We start from the raw sequence: 24699 nt of genomic DNA, 5'->3' as shown, positions 1-24699 counted from the left end.
TAAAGTATTAAAATACGAGTGTTACATGAACACTGAAGCGACATCAAGAATCAGCCTGTGAATCTCAACGACGGTGACAAGCAACATATTCTGATCAACAGATCAACCCTGAACATTAGAAAACAAGCTACTAAAAAGTCGCATGAACAGAACAAAATAAAATATGAGAATAAAGGAAATTACTAAGACAATTCAGCTCATAATTTATTCATGCAGCAATGCATGATGGGAGCCATGGATGAATTTTGATTGGTGGCACACAGAATGCATGCGTTCTTCTTACTAGCCCAGTGATAACAAAATAAGACTTTCTTACCTAAAGTCAACCAGTTAAATTTTGCAAGATGAGCAATATAGAAGAAAACGAACATTCACTGTCTGTAGCCTAATGTTACTCTCTTCAAATGTCTTGTAGGCCTGCTGCATAAAAAAGGCGCACTTTGACAGGAAGTGCTTTTCAATTAAAAATTGCCTGATTACATTAATTTGAATTCACTCAATATTCTCTCCATTTGGGATTAGGTAAATATAATGCTTATGTTTTATTTAACTACAATGGGTAGATTTTATTCCAACCATTTTTATTTGAAATTTAATTAAATATTTGCCTCAAAATCATAAACACAATTATATTGAATACATTTGAACCAAAAACATTAATTCAAATCTACATGACCACAGAATCATTTCTTACAGTGAGGTAGGCAGATCTCTTTTATATTTCTCCAGTTAAAAGTTAAAAATTCTTGACAGACCACACAACATTTTGATCTAATTTAGAAAAACTTTAAATTAACAATTTTCTGTGAAAAATGTATTTCATTAATAATTATGTACATTGAATAAAAGTTGGCTAAATCATCATGGCTTCTCTGAATTTAACAAAATATGCCATATACCATTCTCACTTACCACAACAATTTAAGGCCAGTTACAGTAGAGAGAACTTCTGTTTCAGTAATGAGAATTTAACCATACAGGCTATTTTTAAATAGAGTTAAAGAGTTATTAAGTTAAATAATATTTACTAACTGTTGGAAAACTTTAGCAAAGGCTAGGGTGACAAAATTTCAGAGAAAAGATTTACAAAAAAATAAATAAATCTACAGTGTAGGGAAGTCTACACAAATGTGGATGTTCACACACATGTTGGCACATTTATCACTATGAAGACTTTACACAGGCATAATTATTTTGTATACTAAGCTCATACTTTCTATCCCCTAACCTCTAAACACAACTCTCACATAACACTTTTGGCCATTTTATATTTTAATAAAACATTGTATGTTTTGGTATATTTTGCCATTTGATTTATAAAGACAGCTCGTAATGTAGAGGTAGAGACACTACAATATGAAGACAGTTAGTCCTCACAAAGCAAGTCAAAACAGTATACATACAGGTTTGTTGCACTATATTAGTGAGAACAGTGATATGTCCTAACCTGACACCCAACCCTCACAGAAAGTTGTGTAAATCATTAGATTTAAATATAAACATGATTTGGCCAATTTATGAGCATTTTAAAATAGCGAGCAGGCTGGACTTTAACCAATAAGTGAGGTAAGTGGCTGCTTAGGGCCTCGGGGAATCAGGGGGCCCATTGATGGCAAAACATATTTGGCAAATGCTCCAGTACATATTTGTGTTTGAGCTTTGGAGAGCAATAAAGGTTTCTATTTACAATGCATTTTGCAGCATTGAGCTCAGTAGCTAATCACAGACATATCTATTGCTTTCTTGAACACAATGGCCAATCTGAGGTGTTTAAATTAGAAACCACTCACTCACTGAAGTTTTGTTCAGAGTTGAGTTCTGTGTGCTCACAATGTGTATTTCAACTTAATTCACATTTATTTGTATAGCACTTGTCAAAATACATATTGTTTCAAAGCAGCTTTACAGAAAATGTATGTGTCTACATTACAATTTAAAGTGATCCGTTATCAAAGGTGACTGAAAGTAATGTCTATTTCAGAATTGAGATTAAGATTAAGATAAAAGAAATCATGTTAACTAATGTACTTATTTTAGGCAGAAACAATAAGCTACTTAATTAATACAAGTTGTGATCATGATTACAATATATAGAATTTTGGCAGACATGATGTACGATAAATAAGAGATTTATTTTCAAGTGTAGAAAGCTTCATTGGTTAAAACAGAACTTCATGAGATCGCTTTTTAGTGATTAGAAAAGGAACACTCTTTTTGTGGGTTATAGGCTATATGTATATAATCCATTCAGAATTTTAATAAAAGCCTTGTTTTTCATGCAGCTGAGAGGACTGATGAGGATTGAATAACATGTTGCAAAGTGTTGGTAATGACATCCCCATATAAATGTGGAATGTTTGAGTCAAATTTGGGTTCAAATCTGTTTGGTTATCAATGTTTGTTGTTCATCAGCTGGAAGAAAATTGTTTTGACAGTGATTACAACAATATTGTTTTTCTTTGCCATTATCGTTGTGGTGTAGACTCCACTATTCTCTTAAATTTTGAGCAATTTTTAAAACTATCTTTGTAGTTATTGTTATAGTTATCCTTACTGGTAACAAATATAGTAACCAAAAAATATAGTATAGCCTTAACAAATATAGTAAAATCTGTAGACTGTAAGCCATTCAGTCCTTATTACAGGATGAATGCTATCACAGACTACATTCCCATTGTTTTTGACACAATCAATATACTTAAAAACAAAACAAAACAAAACAAAAAAAGCTTTTTATTGTGATTATTAAATAAAAATATAAAACAAAATGATAAATTACTATAGTAATAATGTACTGTACATAATAATAATAATAAAAAAATAAAATTACAATACTAATATTATGACGTTCTCATATTTTAACATTAAACCATTAGGCTTTTCTTTATGATACAGAGTACCATTAAAGCTGCTTTATTTACAAAAACTTCTCTTTACTAATCTGGTAAATGGGTGGTGCATGTTGTATTGCTAAATGCACATTATACGCATGTGTTCTGTTTTTAGCCTATGCAAGTCTATATTTTTGAAGCACTGCAAAATCAATCTGATTGAACTTATATCCATAATCATGCCAGTATTATCTAATTTATTTTCTACATTAAAGTTTATATTTTTAAACTATACCTCATTCTTAGTATACTTAGTTTCATTACTGAAATCAGCAACCTCATTTCCGTAACCTATGTATCATTACCGCAACAGGTGTTTATTTAATATTTACTTAATAAACAGAAAAATAGTAGTTTGCATTTAAATGCATGGGCTGAATATATAAAATGTGTTCTTTCAGGTTTGCCACATAATTTTGAAAATATGTCAGGTATAAATAAAATAATAAAAAAAAAAATTGGTTGTAAATGGCAGCAGATGTTGCAGTAATGAGAAAAATCAGTCAAAATCAAATAAAAATGTTAATTTAAAAATATATATTATTTCAGAGTTTCATGTAACTGTGCTTGACTGATAATAATCAATTTTTAAAAATGTATTAGCTTTCCCAATGGTATTTATATTTTCAGACTGTTGCGGTAATGAGATTAAAGACTTGTTTTGGAAAATATGTTCAAAAACATATTATATTGTCAGTAAAACTTTTAAAATTAATGATCACAAACACTTTCAGACCTTGATCTTAATGTCTAAAAAGGAAATTTGTTGATAAACATTTTTAAAATTTTCATGTTTGAAATCTTTGAAACTAAGGGTGCGTTCACACTTGTAGTTCAGTTAGTTTGGTTCATTTGGTCCGGACCAAAAAAGAAAAAAAAAAAAAAACATTTAGTCCTGGTCCAATTAGTATTCAGATTGCCAATTTTATCACTGAACCAAAAGATACCGAACCTAAAGGCATAGGGATACAATCACAACTTGATTGGTCGGATTTTATGACGTATTGCCTATTTTGAGACGGAAGTTACTGAACATCCAAAACAATGCTGTGTTCTGAGGTAAATGCGCTTGTTGTGTGTGCATAGCCTGCATATGATGGTATTTTGGCCAGCTGGGAACTGGTGAAGAGCTGTAAAGGAGTCAAAACAGTGGCGGGAATCCCTCCGTCACACACAAACGATCTACTGCGTGGAGACGCGCATCTGATGCCTGTAATGGGCAAACTCGCAACTTTGACAAGAAAAACTGATATACGTGAGGATTCTGTCCTTTTTAGAGTCTCATCTTCCTGTCTTTGGTTCGTTTACATGTCTTTGGTCCATGTTGCATTCATATATCATTCGAACCGCACCAGAATTCGTTTGGAAGTGGACCGAGACCCATCTTTTCAGCGGTCTCGGTCCACTTGTTTGGTGCGCACCAGGGTTTGGATGGCAGCGTTCACAAATGTTCAAATGAACCGGACTAACAGAGCAACGCACCGGGGACAAGTGTGAATGCATCCAAAGGGTGCTTTCACATTAGCACTTTTGGTGCGCACCCGGGTTCGTTTGACGTCAGAGTTCGGTACGTTTGGATAATGTGAACACTGTCTTCTGAACTCGGGTGCGCACCCGCGAACCATACCCGAGTCCGCTTAAAAAGGGTGGTCTGGGGTACAGTTCAAGCGAACTCTGGTACGGTTCGCTGCTGATATGAACGCAAACGTACCAAATCGCGGAAGTGAACCGCTGTTAATGCTTATTTGATAAAAATATTCACTCACTTTCCCGACGAGCGTGACTGATGGACTGCAAGCAGACTAGCAGAGAGTTGTATATCTCATTTCTGCTCGCCTTCAGCGTTCTACATTCGCGGCTGATAGACGCAAGCAAGTGCTTTTGGAAACAAAAGCAACGGTTCAAAAACAAAAATATAAAAGTGAGGAGAGCAACATTATGCATTTTGCTGCCTTCTCCTGCACCGTCGTTACTAAGCAACGGGATAAACTGCTGGTTTGAAGACGCAAACGAACCGCAGGTCGGACCCAAATAATATAATATGAACATATTCCAATGGGGGCAGGGGGAGCAATCGAACTTGGGTTCGGTCCAGGCAATCGAACCAAGTGTTAAAGCACCCTAAGATTGTGTGAGAAACACCCATTTAAACCATAATGGATCACACCCCCACCCCCCATGTGAATCATTTATATATCACCTTTTGTCTCCTTTATCATGTCTGTTGGCCTCCTCTGGCATCTGAGCAGCTTCCTGCGGTCTGTCAGCTTTGTGATGCTGCCAAAAAATAAAATCATAAATAAAGTCAAGATTTACTGTGCTTGTAATATGATTAAGGCTGTCACAATTCCTAGATTAAATTCGATTGCTCGAATTAAAAAAAAAAAATTACCTGTGTCGATTAACCGGCAAAATACTGGAAGTGGTGCCATTCATTTTCTAGGACTGCATGATATATCAACACTATTGAAAAATGTTAATATAGCATGGTGCTATTGTGAAATCACAAAGGCTGTGATTCAATTAAATAAATGTATGCGCTCTGAGTTTGAAAGTGAAGCATGACACTAATTATTATTTACATGGTTGCAGGTTACTCAGCCTTTGCATGTGCTGTTTTGGGTTTCCAAGAACATGCAATTGGGAAGGCATATAAAGTCTGATGTGCTTTGTGTTTAATAGCGAAGGTTTGCACTGTAATTATTTATATGCGTGGAGCAGTAGCTCAGTTAACAAACTCTAGCTCTGCTTATGCAGGACTAGCGAGCTGGCAGTGGTGACGGACGCAAGAGCGCGTGAGTGTTTTGCTTAATATCTGTTCTGGGTCAGTTGCTTCGTTTATTCTTTGCTGCTAGGAAGGATTTAATTCGTATCTGTGTTTGTCCTATTTCCTACCTCGACTATATAGAATTGTATTTTAATTGTACTTGTTTAGAATAACAGCTGCGTTTGCAGACTTTATTGGTGTTATTGCCCGCACTTAAGCTTTAGTTAGTTTCGGTTTTCATCCATTCACGGGTTTGGTTTAGGCTTTTGCAGTGCTGATTTGCAAGGCGGGCCTAGCTCGTTTCAATCACGTGTTAATAAGCAGTATATTAATTGTGTGTGCGCGCTGTCGCGGAAGCGTCAGCGGGAGCGTTCAGCCTCCTCGTGTGAAGACCGACTCGGGTAAAGACCCGCGACTCTACCTGCGCGACTCCACCGAGCAACGAAACCGGTAGGCACTTAAGTTTCTTCCCTCCTTTCACACTTTTCCTTCTTCCTCAGCATGTGCTTTCAACTCATTCCTGTTGTCTCTCGGCAACGCTCCACTAACCCACGTAAAAGGCAGCGCAATGTTTCTAACCTGCGTCCTGTTTACTCCTCTTCTAACACTAATACTCCTCTCTCTGTCTCTGTGGGTCTATGGAATTGTCAGTCAGCAGTTAACAAAGCTGACTTCATTCCAGCCTTTGCTACTAATTCTTCTCTTAATATCTTGGGCTTGACTGAGACCTGGATTCGTCCAGAGGACTCAGCAACTCCTGCTGCTCTCTCCAACAACTTCACTTTCTCTCATACCCCTCGCCAATCTGGTAGGGGTGGGGGCACAGGTCTTCTCATTTCTGACAATTGGAAATACTCGACTCATTCCTCTCTTTGCAACTACAATTCATTTGAGTTTCATGCTATTACAATCTCAATTCCTGTCAAAATTCATATCGTAGTAATTTATCGCCCCCCAGGCCAACTGGGTACCTTTGTAGAGGAACTGGACATGCTGCTGTCCTCATTCCCAGAGGATGGTAGCCCACTTGTAGTTTTTGGCGATTTCAACATTCATCTAGAGAAGCCTTATGCTTCAGACTTCCACTCTCTTCTAGCCTCATTCGATCTTAATCGGCTCATCACCACAAGTACACACAAATCTGGCAACCAACTTGATCTCATTTACACACGCAACTGCATCACCGACAACATTCTGGTAAAACCTCTGCACATTTCCGATCATTTCTTCATTACTTTTAATCTACAACTCCCCATTTGTTCACCACCAACCCCGCTACCAGTTACCTTCAGACGAAACCTGCGCTCTCTTTCTTCTTCTGATCTTTCCTCTACTGTATCATCCTCTCTTCCCTCACCCTCACAATTCGCATCTCTAGATGTGAATACAGCAACAGACACTTTATGTTCCACATTAACTTCTTCTGTAGATAGTATCTGTCCTCTGTCATCCAGGCCTGCACGTGCCACTCCCTCTAATCCCTGGTTATCTGATGTTCTTCGTGAACATCGGACCAAACTCAGGGCTGCAGAGAGGAAGTGGCACAAATCAAAAGACCAATTTGACCTAAGTAGCTATCAATCTCTGCTCTCATCCTTTTCTGCTGAAATTCATGCTGCTAAATCTTCCTATTTCCACAACAAAATCAACAGTGCTTCAAACACACGCACACTTTTCAAAACATTCAACTCTCTCCTCTGCCCCCTCCACCGCCACCCACCTCATCCCTTACTGCTGATAATTTTGCTACATTTTTCACTGACAAAACATCTACCATCAGCAGTCAGTTCTCCGCTCCACACACACAGGAACTCAGACCAACCACACACACAGCCACACACCTCCTCTCTTCATTCTCCCCCTCACTGAGACAGAAGTATCCAAACTTCTCCTCTCCAGCCATCCCACCACCTGCCCTCTAGATCCCATACCCACACACCTTCTACAAGCCATCGCTCCCACACTTTTACCAGCACTGACACACATCATCAACACATCTCTCCACACTGGCACTTTCCCTAACACATTCAAGCAGGCTCGGGTAACCCCACTGCTTAAGGAACCCACATTAAACACGTCTCTTGTAGACAGCTACAGACCTGTTTCTCTCCTACCATTCATAGGAAAAACACTTGAACGAGTTGTTTTCAACCAGGTGTCATCTTTCCTCTCACAGAGCAACCAATTAGATGTCAATCAATCCGGTTTCAAGAGTGGCCACTCGACTGAGACTGCACTGCTGTCGGTCACTGAATCCCTGCGGATTGCAAAGGCTGATTCCAAATCATCAGTTCTCATTCTGCTCGATCTATCTGCTGCCTTTGACACGGTGAATCATCAGATCCTCCTGTCCACCCTCTTATCACTGGGGATCACAGGTACTCCGCTTCTCTGGTTTGAATCCTATCTCACAGGAAGGTCTTTCAGGGTTGCCTGGAGAGGGGAGGTATCCAAAGCTCATCAACTGACCACGGGTGTTCCTCAGGGTTCAGTTCTTGGACCCCTCCTCTTCTCCATTTACACTACATCACTTGGTCCCATCATTCAGGCACATGGTTTCTCCTACCATTGCTATGCTGATGACACACAACTCTTCCTTTCATTCCAACCAGATGATCCCACAGTAGCTGCACGAATCTCAAGCTGTCTGGCGGGCATCTCGGCATGGATGAAAGAACATCATCTACAGCTCAACCTGGCTAAGACTGAGCTTCTCGTCTTCCCTGCCAATCCGACTCTAAATCACGATTTCAGCATCCAGCTAGGTACATCCTCAATTACCCCGTCAAATTCGGCCAGAAATCTTGGAGTAATCCTTGATGACCAACTGTCCTTCAAAGACCACATTGCAAAGACAGCTCGGTCATGCAGATTTGCACTATACAACATCAGGAAAATCAGGCCCTTTCTAACAGAACATGCAACACAACTTCTGGTCCAGGCCCTGGTCATTTCCAGGCTTGATTACTGCAATGCTCTTCTGGCTGGACTGCCATCATGCACAATCAAGCCTCTACAAATGATTCAGAACGCAGCAGCACGTCTCGTCTTCAACGAGCCCAAAAGAGCCCACGTCACGCCTCTCTTCATCTCTCTTCACTGGCTACCACTTGCTGCTCGCATCAAATTCAAGGCGTTGACGCTTGCTTACAGATCTGCCACAGGCTCAGCACCCTCCTACTTCCACTCACTCTTACGAGTCTACACTCCTACCAGAAACCTGCGCTCACTAAAGGAGCGAAGGCTTGTGGTACCATCACAGAGAGGCACAAAATCACTTTCCAAAACGTTCTCGTTCACTGTTCCTTGCTGGTGGAACGATCTCCCTGCCTCCATCCGGAATGCGGAATCCCTGGCAATATTCAAAAGACAGCTGAAAACCCATCTCTTTCGTGAGCACTTAACCTCATCTTAAAAAAAAAAAAAAAAAAAAACCTTATTCCTATCCTTTCACTTCCTCTAATCCCTCTCTATTGTAGCTTAGGATAATCTGAGCACTGCCTATAACTTGTATTATGAGCACTTCTTGTCTATTTGCCTCGTCATGACAACTCGCTTGTTGTATTCCTCACTTGTAAGTCGCTTTAGATAAAAGCGTCTGCCAAATAAATAAATGTAAATGTAAATGTTATGCTGCGAGTTTGGGTTGCTTATAACGTTCATCTGGGAACGCAACATGCACAATTTTACCAGATTTGTAACATAAATCATTTATAAATCCATGCCAACAGAGGAGAATACATCAATATGTTTCTAAATATGCAAACTGTTGTTCATCGCAATTTCAAAATAAAAGTTTAAACCCTCGCTCTGAGTTTGCATGTTTTGATGTCCATATGTTCTTGTTCAAGACATTACAGTGGCTGTAGCATTTCTATAGTAAAAAAAAGTGGCCAAATAATAAACAAATAAAGTTGTTTGGCCAATATTAAACAAGGATTTGATCATGCTGTAATAAAGTGTAACAACAATCACTAAGCCATTTGCACCCTCTCCAGGCATTTGATATAATACATAATGTAGATAAGTTGATTATGTTTATTTATATGTATATTACATTATGTATTTCAACAGTGCGGTTCAATAAAACAATATGATTACTTGCTTTTGATACATTATTTGAATCTATTATTGCCTCATTGTTATTATACAGTATTTGTATTTTAAGTCATTTTAAAGTCTATTGTTCACTATTTTTAGTACCACAAAAAAAAAATCTGATTACTCGATTAATCATCAAAATAATTGATCGATTTACTCGATTGCTAAAATAATCATTAGTGACAGTCCTACTTGACATATTAAAGCCATGACACATTCTTAAAAATCAAATTAGCATTAAAACAAATTATCTACATTTACATACCGTGAAAACCGGCAAACCCATTTTTACAGCTTCTTTTTCTTGCTTGGAAAGCAACATTCCTCTTGGCCCAGCCCTGATAACAAATAACAGCAGAATCTCATAATGTATCTCCGTTACGTCTATTACATCTCTATTTATAACTAAAAATAAGATGAAAATAGAGGAGCTAATTGCAGGCAAGTGCTGTTTCATAGATTGAAACAGAAAAGTGATTTTATTTTGTCTAACATTTCAATACACACTTTAAAACTTACATCACATCTGAACTCTCGGCAATCTGAAGTAAGTTCAGTCAACCTAAGTATGAGTTAACAGTGACCACACAAAGACATTCTCAACCGAGAATGAACCATTAAAACAGACACTAAAGAACAAGCATGTCATACTTCTTTTGTTTAATGGCAATTTTCTTTCGAAAGAACGAGACGCTGAGACAGCCGCTGATTAAGCCTCGGAGAACCCGGTGTCTGAGGCACTTGTAAAAACACGCCATAAAACGGTCGACCAAGTGCAATGACATTGCAAGGTGCGCCCCAACATATAAAAAGGGCACCTGAGAACATGTCATCAGCTTCTTTGTCTTCAGGAAGCCACTTGTTTGAGTGCTATGCAAGATAGCAGTTTTAAGAAAGGATAGAAGGTAAGCAGAATAATGGCAAGCAGACAATTCAAGTGCTGTTCCTCCGTGCCTGCATTACTTAACGCCTGGCGATGGTCTGCTGTGTGGAATTTGTCTGGGAGAAGAGCATGCACGTTCAGCCCTCAAAGGAGCTGGATGCTTTCATTGCGATAATTTCTTACTGAGAAAACTCTTCTCCCAGCTCTAGCTCCGTGTTTGCTGAAGCAGCGTGCAGGCTACGATTGTGGGAATCTCAGACTGAGCTGGTAAGAAGAGCATAAGGGAGCTCCTCACACCTCTCCCGCCAACACCATCGTCTTTCTGGCAGAAATAGAAGCCCACTCAGCGGTTTCTTCCGCAGAAAGCGAGGACTCATTGCTGTCCATGATTCTGATATAAAAGATGTGGTGTCAGTATAAATAGATATATCTAATAGATTTGTTTCCTGCTCGATGCAGCAAACCACTGATCTGGTGAAGCTTATGACTTGTCCCACAGCCAAGTCTAACCTGTGCAGCTCCAGTGAACCTTCCTTTTCTTCCAGACCTGCACACTGAGATGTCATGTGGGTAAAGACATCCATACTCTGCCTGTGTGGTCCATTAGGCTTAAGACCCCGATATACTCATGGCAAAGTTCTTTTTTGTACTTCGCTTAGGGGTAAAACAAAGATAGAAATACATGACCAGTGGTATACTGTTAATGAACATCCGACGCTGCCCACACGTTTAGATGAATATGTAAATATGTGCTGCATGCTTTCTTCTCAATAACAAAATAAACACACAACAAAATTGAGAAAACAGCTATAATTTTTTTTAATAAAGCGTAAGAAAACCATATGATCATAGCAACGTTTGCACGAGCTCTGCAATTCGGCAAGTCATGTAAAGTCATGTCAAGTTTATTTATATAGAACAGGGGTATTCAATTAAAATTTAAAGAGGTTCAGTTAGAGAAAATTTCTTGAAGCAAAGGTCCGGAAGATCATAATGTCTAACTAGTTAGTGTGATATATATATATATATATATATATATATATATATATATATATATATATATATATATATATATATATATATATATATATATAGTAGCCTAGTAGTTGTATCAACATCTGCATGTAATCAATTCCTGACTGTCAAATCAAAAGAATTCAGTACAATTTTCAATATTTATTGTCTCGTAAAATAGAACTGAACAAATATGTATGACTGTAGATATAATGTTCTCTCATTAGCTAAATAAAGTAGAGCTACATTTCAAAATAAGAGAAAAAAAAATAAAAATTGTGCATGTTCAAACTTAAGCATTTTCTGACTTAAGTAAATTTGGTCACATATTCACAGATTCGAATTTCCCGGATCAATAACTCGTGAGCCAAATGCTGTTATTACACAAATAACACCTCTTTTCAATCGTAGTAATGTAGACAAGCAGCCACAACCTAATTTCCCTCAAAACACACTGCATTGTCACCAAATTTATTTCACACTCCACTGCTGGTTATACTATAACACTTATTTTAGAAAAATATATTTTTGCATTTATTTATTTATTTATTTTTATTATGAAAAATAATGAATAACTTCACCTTAATAAACTGTACTATTGACATTTTTCCAAAACATGTATTGTAATATCTACTATCAAGACATCAGTGATGTATGAACTGAATTTGGCGACATTACAGTGTGTTACAGTGAAGTTATTACATGTATTTTTCATAATGAAGTTCATAATTTCTAAATGAAGTTAATTAATATTTTTCATTATAAAAAAAATCTAATTATTCAAAAATATATTTTTCCAAAATAAAGAGTCGTATTATAACCAGCAGTGATGTGTGAACTGAATTTGGTGACAATGCAGTGTGTAACATTGAACTTATTGACTGTTTTTGTAGTAACACTTTTCAGGTTTTGCACTTTGCAGTCGGTCCCTTCGGATCTGTCTCTCAGCCGTCCGCGCATAGAAACATATGTATTTTGTCCACTGCGGAAGAAAGCTTGTTTTGAGGAAAATTAAGTTGTAGCTGCTTGTCAATGTTAAAAAGAGTTGTTATTTCTGTAGTAACAGCGTTTATCTCACAAGTTATTTATCCGGAAAATTTGAATCTGTGAAAATGCGGCCAACTTTACTGTTTGTTTCTCTCCCTATCTCCGTCTCATTCGTATTTTTCTCAACTCTCTCCATCTCACTCGCCTGTTTTTCTCCTTTTCTCCGTCTCTGTCACTCGCCCCCCTTTGTTTTCTACATTTATCGCTATCTTTCTTTTTCTTTCTACCCTCTTTTCATGTGTAACTTGCCTTGAACTCTCGCATCTGTCTGCACTGTAGAGTCAAAGATTGCCGCCTGGGATGCGCGGACTTGATTGGCAGAGTGGTGTCACGTGGGATAGCTTAACCGCTAAACCACTACCGTAAAGACTACAAAAGCTGCGCGGGTAATATAGAAGCGCCCCGTCAGATTTTAAAGGTGCTAAAGAGGATGTTTTGTTTTATACATTTTTGCAATATTACTTGAAACTGTCTTTACTAACTGATAAAAGACTATTTATTAGGTGCACTGAAAGGAATAATATTAATATACATCATCTGTGCACGAGGTAGGGCCTTAAAAACATCAGCCAATCGTTTACGCGATCATCACGTAAACGATTGGCCCTCTGGCTTGTCAATCACTGCCGTGACGTTCCTTGTGAGAGACGTGCGCGGATTGGCCCTCTGGCTTGTCAATCTCTGCCATGACGTTCCTTGTGAGAGACGAGCGCGGCTGCGTGCTCCAGTAACTTTCCACACTCCACAGGCGCCGCATGCAATGTTTTTGTCCGGAGACAGGAGTAACAACTGCAGATTATGAGTTACCTGCGGTGAGTCCGACATAATGAATCCACTAACACGATACAGCGAATGCCGGTGGTAAACACTTGTGTTCCAATATTCGTGCACGAGTTTTGGGAGGCGTTCCCACGAAAGGAGGGGGGGTTGTTCTTACGCATGCGCTCAGTAACAGTTTTTGGTTTCTCATTCGACAAAAAGATCCTCTTTAGCACCTTTAGGGGCCGTTCACACAGAACGCGTCTTTGCGTCTAAAAACGCGGAGCGCTCAGGAGTGGTTTTAAAAAAAGCGCAGCATAGAACGCGAGAAGCTCGAGACGCGCCTTTGAGACGTGATGCAATAACGACAATAACGGAAATAATAGAAATGGGCAAACTGCAGAATTTACAGATACAAGTTTTGATATGGAAAAAAAGAAAATAAGATAATAATGAGCGCCTCCTCCGCCATGTTGCCATTATATAAAACAGTTGTCATGCCAACTCGCAACACTTGCCCCGCCTCCAAGTTCTTCTGATTGGTCCACTGTTTTGGAACTGACATTGATGAGCGGCGCTGCATGTAAAAGTTGAAATTCTTTTAACTTGACACGGCGTCTTAAAAACGCGGCGCTCGTGTGTGAGGCGCTGCAAAAGACGCGAGCGTAACGGTCATGCACGTCCGTCAAGCGCGTGTTTACATAGAAAAACAATGGGAAAGTAGCGCATTGGAATAGAAAAACGCGTTCTGTGTGAACGGCCCCTTAAATCTGTTTTGGCCGTAGGTTCGGGTCCGTATGGGACGGCTTCTGGGTCCGGACCCAGACCGTGGTCCGCCTGTTAGTGACCTATGATATAGAACTTTATATAATCGATTGCTTCAAATCAAGCAGCTTTACCATATTAAATATGAAAAACAGTGTCAGTGTCTCGTTTCCTACTAGAAAGCAGCTCTCCAGTGTGTTCATGTTTTCACTCGTAGACATCTGACCTCGACGGATTGGACGGGAGAAATTAACTGGAAAAGATTTCCACGTGAAAGAAGGCAGAGCCTTCACATACACCTACCTATTACGTAATCGCCACAGACCAATACCAGCCATAGCTAACCTTTCCTGAAAGTTTGCTTTGGCAAGCTGTTTTGAACTCCAAACAAACTTCGTTTTGGCCTGATTTTGTTCGAAATTATGACCCATCAGAGTTTAGAGTTTTTTGAATGTAGAGAGGCTGAGTGAGCAGCGATATGGGTAGATGCCTCGGGTTGAAAGGAATTTAGCGAACTTCTACTCCGAGAAGTGGGGGGCAAAGGCGGATCGGGGAGCTGTGGGTGTGGTGAAGAAAGAGAAAAATGATTGAGCAGGGCTGAAGTATAAGCTCTCGCCCCCTTCTTCATTCCCTTCAGCTCCTCATAAATCGTCTGTGCTTTTTTCAGGGAATGAGTTCCTGGGAGGAAGAGCAAAAAGCGAGACTGGCTGAAGTTAGCTCTCTTTCTGAGGAACCTTGTGTACTCCTGGTATATTGGCAAATTTTGTTAGATTTTGTATTCAAAGATAGACAGATATATAGACTTGTGAATTTTGCACAACCCTGATACATTCATTAGGGTAATTTTATGGTGGAATAAGTTACATACTAAATATAGAATGTACTACATAGAATGTATTTTTAACAGAGAGAGTTCTAGATCAAGTAATCTTGTCACAAAAGCCTGTAAACATACAGCACTGGCTTTACCTGGAGCTTCCAAGTCCAGAGACCCTGTCCACGTTCCTTTCATCCCCCTCACCTTCCCTCCTGCACACATCTGCAAGATCCTGTCAGCAATCAGAAGGAAAAATATGCATCAGAAAATGAAAAAAAATGCTGTAAATAATTGAAATGTCCATGTTTGGATGTTTACAAATGCAAACCTCTTTGGTAAGACCAGTTGGTTGTCTCTTGATTGTTTTATGACCCCTAAAAGACAAAAACATTAAGATTTATACTCATTTAATTTTACATGTTACTGATCAATCAAGCACACTTACAGTGCTGCCAACATGGCCTCATGCTCTGCCTCCCGTACAGCTGCCATCTCCTGCTCTTTAGACAGAGATGTGCCACCCTTCTTATCTTTGGCATACCATGTCAAATCCTTTCCTTTCTGCCACCGTCCAACCGGTGCCATGAGAGAATTCCCTGAAAAAATGAACATAAGATCTTAAGCGAATCTCACACAATTGTACGTTCTGAATTGTGCGTTCTGTGTCAGAATGTATGTTTGTGTTTTGGACTGTTTTGGATTGCCAATTTAGTATTTCGACACCCCGGGAAGCCAGCAAACAAACTAGGTCAGAGATCGCAGATTCTACCCGACCTAAAAAGCCTCAGCATCCATCTAAAAAGCTCTATGTCCAGAGGCATATTAAAACGCAGAAAAATCAACTCATCAGCTTTCAGTGCAAGGCTCGTCGCCTTCCATTGTTAATTGTGCCCTTTCCTAATGCGTATTCTTAAACAGACAACCAGCATGAGCATCGAATCTGAGGACAAACAACTCTTTCCAATATTTTTAATTTGGACTGCAGTATCCATTTCAACCACTAGCTGTCAATATTACATAATGCGCCTTTAAAGGATTAGTTCACTTTCAAATAAAAATTTCCTGATAATTTACTCACCCCCATTTCATCCAAGATGTCCATTTCCTTCATTCTTCAGTTGAAAAGAAATTAAGGTTTTTGATGAAAACATTCCAGGATTATTCTCCTTATAGTGGACTTCAATGGACTCCAAACAGTTAAACAGAATTAATATTTTGGAAGTGAAATCTGAAAGGTGAATATAAATTATTTAATTTTTAATAATGAAAATGTGTGTGAAATGTTTTGATTTGAAATATTCACAGCTTAAATATACGACCATGTTGAATTTCAGCCCATAAAAATGCAAGCCTTAAAAATGCAATGCATCTAAATGCAAGCACAGTTAATGTAATGCATTTTTTTTTTCAATTAGTGCAATTCAACAAGCTTTTTATTTCAAAAACATTTGACATTAGTTTTCTTCCATAGTTGAAGGTCAAAATTAGTTTTAGTGCAGCTTCAAAGGGCTTTAAATGATACCAGACAAGGGATAAGGGTCTTATCTAGCTAAACGATCAGTCATTTTCTTAAAAAAAATACAAATGTATATACTTTATAAACACAAATAATCGCCTTGCAAGTGCTTCACCATTCCGCCATCCATATTCTTCAAAAAGCTTACGCTGTATGTCCTACACCTTCCCTATTCTACTTTCCGTAAGTTGAATAGGGAAGGCATAGGACATGCAGCGTAAGCTTTTTGAAGAATAAAGTATATACATTTGTATTTTTTTTTAAAAAGAAAATGACAGATCGTTTCCCTAGATAAGAGCCTTATTCCTCGTCTGGTATTGTGAAGCTGCACTGAAACTGTAATTTTGACCTTCAACCATTTGGAGTCCACCGAAGTCCACTATAAGGAGAATAATCCTGGAATGTTTTCATCAAAAACCTTAATTTCTTTTCGACTGAAGAAAGAAGGACACGGACATCTTGGATAACATGGGGGTGAGTAAATTATCAGGAAATTTTTATTTGAAAGTGGACTAATTCTTTAAGATTTTCATGACAATTAAGCACATTTTTCCTCACAATTTTTAGAATATAAAAGCACAAAACTCTCATAGTACTGTAATGTTGAAAATATTATTTTACATTATTAAAGATTATATTGTTAGAAATATTAAATTATTTAAATTGTATTTGCACCTCATTGACTAGTATTGGTTGTACTGCATTTCATTTATTGTAATTAAAGAAAACAAAATGCATTACTATGATGGTCAAGTGAAAGAGAATTGAATGAATGAAAATAATGATTCTGGTTGTATTACATTTAGTGTAAGTGGCAATCAATATAATGGATAATAATATATAACGTACTGACGGTAACAAGGTTGCGCTGTTGAAGCTCATGCAGCCTCTCGAGGAGGAATTGAAACAAATGAGCCAGTAAACAGTTGACATACTGCAGTAAAAATTCAAATTGTGGAGTTTTTATATTTATAAGATATGATACAGTTAAGCAACACCACATGAATGAATCGATTGAGTTAAAGATTCAATGACCCATTCATAACAACTGCCTCATTCCTGAATGAAGCAGCCATTTGAACAAATTGTTTGAATGAATGACTTGACTCACTCATTAAGACGGTCAACTGCCACCGGCACTAAACTGGTGGTTTAGTTTCATGTTTGTCATTTTTTCCCAACATTTCTTATTTGTATTTTAAACAAAATATTTAAAACAATATCATAACATTTCTAATGCAGTTATAATTGTTTTGCGTAAATTATTTAATTTGATTGGTAAGAGCCCTGTAGTGTTTTATTATTCTAATTAAATTTATTAATTAAATTTAAGAATTTAAAATGAAAGATGAAGCATACATTTAATAAGATTAGAAAAAAAAGTGATTTATAAAGTAAAAAAAAAAAAAACAAAAAAAAAAAGCCCTTGGGGTAAAATATCACATATATGCAGAAATAAATATACCAAAGCTGACAGAATACTTATGAGAATATTGCTTCAGAATAAACTACAAAAAAAAACTATTTTTTCCGGACAAGCAAATTTTTTCTAATCCGAAGGACAAGCATATGACAAGGTGTAATGTCGAGAGTCGAGACAATATTTTTGTGTGGGGTGGGGCTTATAGATAATACATCACTGGGGCATATTCTTTGTACCTCACTTAATACATCTGAGATGATTTGACAGATGCCAGATCTTCTAATCGTGATAACTGAACTCTGGCTAATTTGGTTCTTCAAACGAATTTGCAGATTGGATTAAAATATCTGGATTAAGTTGTCTAAGATTACTGCGTGTTCTCGTGTTCCATGAAAAGGGCAGATGTATCGATACATGAAACCACGATCAGCAATGCAGCGATTGGCTGGAATCAAGACGGCAACGTAATGACATCATAGAATGAGAAAAGACACCTGACTAAAAACTTGACGAATTTCTAGACATTTATAAGGAAACAGCCAAGCGAATAAATGACAGAAGAACGACATAAATGTTATAATAGATAAATGAAATGTGCACTATTTTCTTTTTACATGATTACCCAATTATTTAGGCTACATTCACAATTTCTAGTATTTGTACAGGCAATTTTTTATTTCAATGTTGTAATTAGCAACTAATTTACCTTTGAAGCATATTTGACAGCATTAATTAAAGTTTCTTAAGGGTCAAGATCAAGTTATCTGCATCTCCTGTGCTTCGTCAAGCCACTCCCATAATATCTGTCGTGGTTCAAATGCACAAATGCATGTACGGCATAGACATCTGTACATCATGTGTGTAAGACTCTTTTTTTTTATTATTACGTAATTATTCCCTCACGAATGAATCTCTCAAAGAGTAAAACTGTTGGTGTCTATATTATGACACTACACGGCATTATAGTATTATTTGCAACTTTATTTTTAAATCATTATTATTGTCCCTGGTTTACATTAGGGTACTCTTGTGGGAAAGTAGCAGTGGCTGGGACAGACTATAAGCATCACCTCCGCTTAAAAAGATGCAATCTAATCCTGTTTACATGAAATAAGCCTGCTCCCGAGCAGGTTTGAGCTTACGGACCTGTTGCTATGACAACAAGTCCAGGATGAGCATCGAAGAACCGAACAATCCAAGATCATACCAAATCTCCATCAGTCAAATCCAGCTAAGTGAGTTAGTGACGTACGAAGAATATGCCCCTGTTCTTATCAGTTGATATATAAACATTATATTTAAAGGTATTTAATTAAGAGCTTATGTTTGTGACAAGGATAGAAAATACATGAAACTCCAGAATCAATACCAAAATCATATTGCCCTGATAGAGATAAGCAAGCAACTTTGTAAGTTAAAGGTGCTCTAAGTGATCCTGGGTGGAGTAACTTCCTGTTGACGTTCGAATTGTTGTCAAACAAAACAGAGGCTAGCTAGACCCTCCCTCCTCCTCCTCCCCTCCCCCCCTCCTCCCCCCCCCCTCCTCCTCCCCCTCCTCCTCCTCCTCCCCCTCCTCCTCCTCCTCCTCCTCCTCCTCCTCCTCCTCCTCCTCCTCCTCCTCCTCCTCCTCCTCCTCCTCCTCCTCCTCCTCCTCCTCCTCCTCCTCCTCCTCCTCCTCTTTTTTTTTAAATGGTTTGTTTTTTTCCCCCCCAAAGGCAAGTTTATAAAAGCTACTTAAATGTCCTAACTGAACTAAGGAATACTCTTATAGCTTATTCTAAGCCCTGAAACAGAGCCTTGGTGATTTAAAAAAAAAAAAAAAAAAAAAAAAAACGGCGTGGGGCGTCAGGTTGAGTCACGTTTACCCACTAGGCCTCACTGACGTCAGCACGACATATAAAATATTCATAGTCCTAGCCTTCGCTTTAGCAATATTAATGAGCTACGCATGCGTTATAGTAGGATTCCTGGTTGCAGGATTACCAAGCAACGTCCGCAGAAGCTAAATCTTTGTCATAGTAGGATTCGTAAACTGACGAGCTGCGTGCACGTCTCATGCGACTCTGGGTACTTTAACTAGAAAGCTGAACACGTCTACTACACCAACAAAAGGCACAACTGTGTCCGATACATAAATTTTAAATTAACAGACGATGTAATGAGAGATCACACTAAAGAAAAAGGTAGGAATGTCTGAATTTACATTACAAATACTAATAAAAAACAAACAAACATCTAATGCAACGTGAACCCATAGGACAAACTGTCATGGGCAAACCATGTTTACATTGTAGATTAGCAGTATCTTTACAGAAGTGCAATCAAGCTACCCAACTAACGTTACTCTTGTCTTTACAAGTCTGCTAAAATGTCTTCACGAGTAATGTTATTCCTATTAGCTTTCTGAACTGGTTATCATGCCCGTGTCAAACAACAAAATATAATCACAAACCAGTTACATGAACTCGAATTTGCAATCATTTGTTAATTCAAGCCTGTAAAGTGCAAAAGAAATCGTGCTTCTCTGAATATAATGCTATCTTTTGGGAACTTCACATATAAATTACACAATAATAGGGCTGATTGAGTTGCTAGCCACAGCTAGAGCTGCTAGCTCGACACTTACCCAAATAGTTCTCTCTGTGTTTATCCACTTTCACTTCATCCCAGTTGAACTGGTCCTGACCTCCTCTCACCCCTCCAGATCTCGATGAGCCAAACATGACTTTTGATCATCCAGGCACACTTTGTCTCCTAAAGGCAATGAGATGCTTTACACGCGTGTAGTACAAGAATCAGGCCTCAAGTTTTTCACAACATCCGGGAAAACGCTTGTCTTTACATTGAAACAAATTCAGAATGAAGAGCTTTTTTTTAACAACCACACACAATATCTTGTCGACCAAGTCTTATTCAGAACGATACCACAAAAACGATTCCTTCCCGTAAAAAAAGAAAAGAAAAGAAAAGAAAAGTGTGTGCCGTGTTGCTGGATAAGGATATGTGATGTCAACATCATCTGCAGTTTGGCGCGGTTCACGGGAATGCGGATGCTCTAAAGATCTGCGAAAACGGTCGCATTTGATGACGCCTGACATCAGTAATGGCTCTCATGCGAAAATCAGTCACCTGAGCGAGAAAGAAAGATTTTAGGCGGAGGGAGAAAGACATTCTCCCTATTTTTGATCAGTTTTATCCCAATGTATGTGAGGTTTATCTCCAGGTTTTTTTCAGGTGAGTTTAAATGAGCTACAGCTTTAAATCTTGTATGACGGGCGCCAGTTGCATCGTATTTTTTCAGTTAAGTGTAACAGTTTATTTGTGAAGTGCCATTATGATGTTGACTTTTTGTGAGGCTTGATTTTACTGTATACTTTCACGTAGCGGATTTTATTAATCACGTTCGGTATGTTTCAAAGTGAACCTGCTGCTTTATGCTTTAGTCATGTAGTACATGTGTAATGCATTGTGCAAACATGTAAATAATAATACAGCGTTATGGATATGCCTGGATCGATCTAACTGTAGTTTAAAGTGTTTTTGGTTGTATAAGTGTGAAGCTGCATGAGGATTTTCAGTGTGGTCAAAAGACTACTAGTGAAAATGTTTCTGGTTACCATTTTTGCAATTTTAATATTTAAAAATGAATAGTAAAGCATATTATCAGCCTAACATTTGAGAAAAAGTTCAGTTGAAAAATTAACCTGAATTTAACAATGTTAACATTATCCAGCAAGATTAGAGATGTACCATCTCTAAATAAGGAAATAGGAGATTTCCTGATATTCAACAGCCAGTCAGCACTTTTAACATCCAAGAGGCAGAGGCAGGAAAAAAAAAAAAAAAAAAAAAAGAGTAAGAAGACAGAAGTGTTTATTGAGGAATCTTAATTGTGTCAGTGCTCAGTCTGACTTTTCTGAGCAGAAAATCATCCAGCAATTGTCAACAAACAAAGGCATACTAAGTGCTACTCATTTCTTAAATTGTGCACCCTTGTTTACTTTCCTCAAGTCCTGGCTCCTCTCAATGTTAGGAAAGGATGCAAGCATGAAGAAATCTAAAGACAACTTTTGTAAATTGGAATATTCTTGATCACTCAAGCATCATTTCAAAATGTCATTGGCTGCGCCAAAAGGATCTGTCCTCATGTTGTTGATGTTTGGTGGTTTATGAAATTAATACTGAGTATTAGTAAAGCAAGAAGCCTTGTTGAAATATGTGAATTGCACAGTTTGCAAAGGTAAAACCAAATCATTGTGATGTGAAGGGGAAGAGAATTTATACGTGCATCAGATTTTTCGACAGCAAGCACTCTTAGCGCCTCTGAAAGAATCCTCAATCCTTGTTTCTCTCAGTGTAGTTAGAATCCTTTAATGTGGCTGATTCTATTATTGATTCTGGGTCACATGCTGTTGGAGGAGTGAGGAAACAAGGAAGCATTAGTTTGAGTATTGAAAAGAACCCACTTGTTTTGTGACCTTGAAAACTTGGACATGGAGACCATGTTTTGTAAAGATGATACAGAACACAACATGAGATTAAATAGTACTATAAAAGTTCATAAGGAAACACGCTGTCTTTAAGCACCAGCTAAAACTGGTTTCATGGCAAGGGGTTGTGCCGCATGACTTAAATTAAAATGTGGATGTCACAGGTGGAGCTCATTTATTATGGACACTGAGTATGATAAACTATAGCTGAATATATGATAAACTGGTGTGATTACAGCTGTTTTGCAGTTTAATCTAGTCTGATGTCCAGCTGTAGTGAATTATGCAGCGATGGTGCACATTCATTGTTCAGGGATTAATTGGTCCTTATTTAATTAAATACTTGAATAGACATTTTAAATAATAGCAAAAGTTGTCATGTTGTGGTTAACTGTACTTCATATTTTTTATTATAGGAGACGGTTTTATTTCTGTAATACAAAAGAGACATTTTTGCAGTGCACACTTTTTAGGTAATTTTGAGGGCTTGCATCACTTTCAGAGAGACACAAGAAATAAAAAGTGTGAGAACCCACTTGAATTAACTGTTCATGTAAACATTCTCTTGTGTGCAGTGGCTCTGATTTTGACACTTAAAAGGAGCTGTTAGGACTTCCAATCCTATTACCTTCAAGTGCCTTATGCCACTCACAGCTGTGTTTGCTCTGAGACGTCACTTCAGCGCTCACTAGAATAAGTGGCTAAGGCTATTTTTAAATCAAAGATTTTAGGATTTTGCATTTTTTCTTTGGCTGTCCTGATGCTGTTTATTAGTTATACAGTGGTGGATGAAGAACACACATCATGTGTGTGTATATATATATATATATATATATATATATATATATATATATATATATATATATATATATATATATATATATATATATATATATATATATATATATATATAACAAAATGCACTGCATGATCAAATATTTAGGTAAAATAATTTCATATATATATATATATATATATATATATATATGAAATTATTTTACCTAAATATTTGATCATGCAGTGCATTTTGTTTTTACGTTGGGTCAGTTGGTTCCACTTTATTTTAAGGTGTCTTTGTTACACTGTATTTACAGTGCATCTGGAAAGTATTCGCAGCTCTTGACTTTTCCACATTTTGTTAATGTTACAGCCTTATTCCAAAAGGGATTAAATTCATTATTTTCCTCAAAATTCTACAAACAATACCCCATAATGACAATGTGAAAGAAGTTTGTTTGAAATCTTTGCAAATTTATTAAAAATAAAAAATGGAAAAAATCATATGTACATAAGTATTCACAGCCTTTGCCATGACACTGAAAATATTGTTACTTGGTGTCCGTGCATCGTTAGAATATATCGCAATACGTTTGCTGTATCGATTTTTGTTCCCCCTCCAACTGTCTCAGCCTTGTTTTCATTCCTGTCAAAAATTAAATATGGCGCTAAGGTCTATAGGCTAGAGTTCAGTCTGATATTATTAATTATGAGTTGTGAATAAAATATACCATATTATTACCATACTTATTACCATAATAACCATAATAACCATAATATTACCATAATAATCATTACCATAATATTAAAAATAATACATAAAATGAAGAAAAAAAAAAGGGTCTTCAAATGTGTGGTGACAACATATTATAAACATGCAATATAAAATCTGATCTTGCCTGTAGATTTGGCAGATGTGGTGTTGAAAAGTGGTGCACTAAAAAATAATACATTAAAGTAAAGAGATTTTAATGAGAATAACCATGAAGAATAATGGGTCCCACTCACTAATAATTGATGGAATCCGCCTAATTCACCATGTGTGTGTGTGTGCATGATTTTGTTCTTAACCTCATTTTAATGTTAATGAATTTGGTGTATTCTAAATGAGTGGCCCGTACCATCTCCATATAAGGCATTTCCGCACAACCTTTCTTTTATAACCATTCATCATCATTTGGTAAACATATGACACTCATATGACACTCTCTAAAGACGCACTCTCGCCTGAAAGCATGCAGCAAGATCCTCAAGTGTGCCATCCTCAAAACCAATTCAAACACAAAAGTATCTATGTATAAAATTTCATTTTAACATGATTATAGGCCACCCATAGTATGTGATTTTTTTGCATACGTGTGGCTTCAGTTGTTCCTACATTTTTTCATAAATGTATAATAAATTAAGTATGAAAGTTATTGATTTAAAGATATTGTTTGTGAAAACGTT

At 37.5% G+C, this 24699-nt stretch overlaps 1 protein-coding gene across 2 annotated transcripts in view; it reads right to left on the bottom strand.

Annotated features, from left to right (window-relative positions):
- The window catches only part of lg1h1orf35 (linkage group 1 C1orf35 homolog), a 30201-nt gene extending 9184 nt beyond the window's left edge, over positions 1 to 21017 (bottom strand). Inside the window, exons 1-7 of one of the 2 annotated variants that reach the window (XM_048185124.1) lie at positions 20873 to 21017; positions 20610 to 20737; positions 15490 to 15640; positions 15373 to 15418; positions 15197 to 15276; positions 10025 to 10097; positions 5092 to 5168 (exon numbers count right to left, since the gene is read on the bottom strand). In XM_048185124.1, the coding sequence (XP_048041081.1) occupies positions 5092 to 5168; positions 10025 to 10097; positions 15197 to 15276; positions 15373 to 15418; positions 15490 to 15640; positions 20610 to 20706 (524 nt within the window). In that variant the 5' untranslated portion in view covers positions 20707 to 20737; positions 20873 to 21017. Of the gene's footprint in view, positions 1 to 5091; positions 5169 to 10024; positions 10098 to 15196; positions 15277 to 15372; positions 15419 to 15489; positions 15641 to 20609 lie in introns of both variants that reach the window. The other variant, XM_048185115.1, reaches the window with a different exon arrangement.
- Between the last annotated feature and the right edge of the window lie 3682 nt (positions 21018 to 24699).

This window comes from Megalobrama amblycephala, linkage group LG1 (assembly GCF_018812025.1).
Source record: "Megalobrama amblycephala isolate DHTTF-2021 linkage group LG1, ASM1881202v1, whole genome shotgun sequence".
NCBI classification, from domain to species: Eukaryota; Metazoa; Chordata; class Actinopteri; order Cypriniformes; family Xenocyprididae; genus Megalobrama; species Megalobrama amblycephala.
Note: the sequence above shows the minus strand (reverse complement) of the source record. Positions and strands in the feature narration are given on the sequence as shown.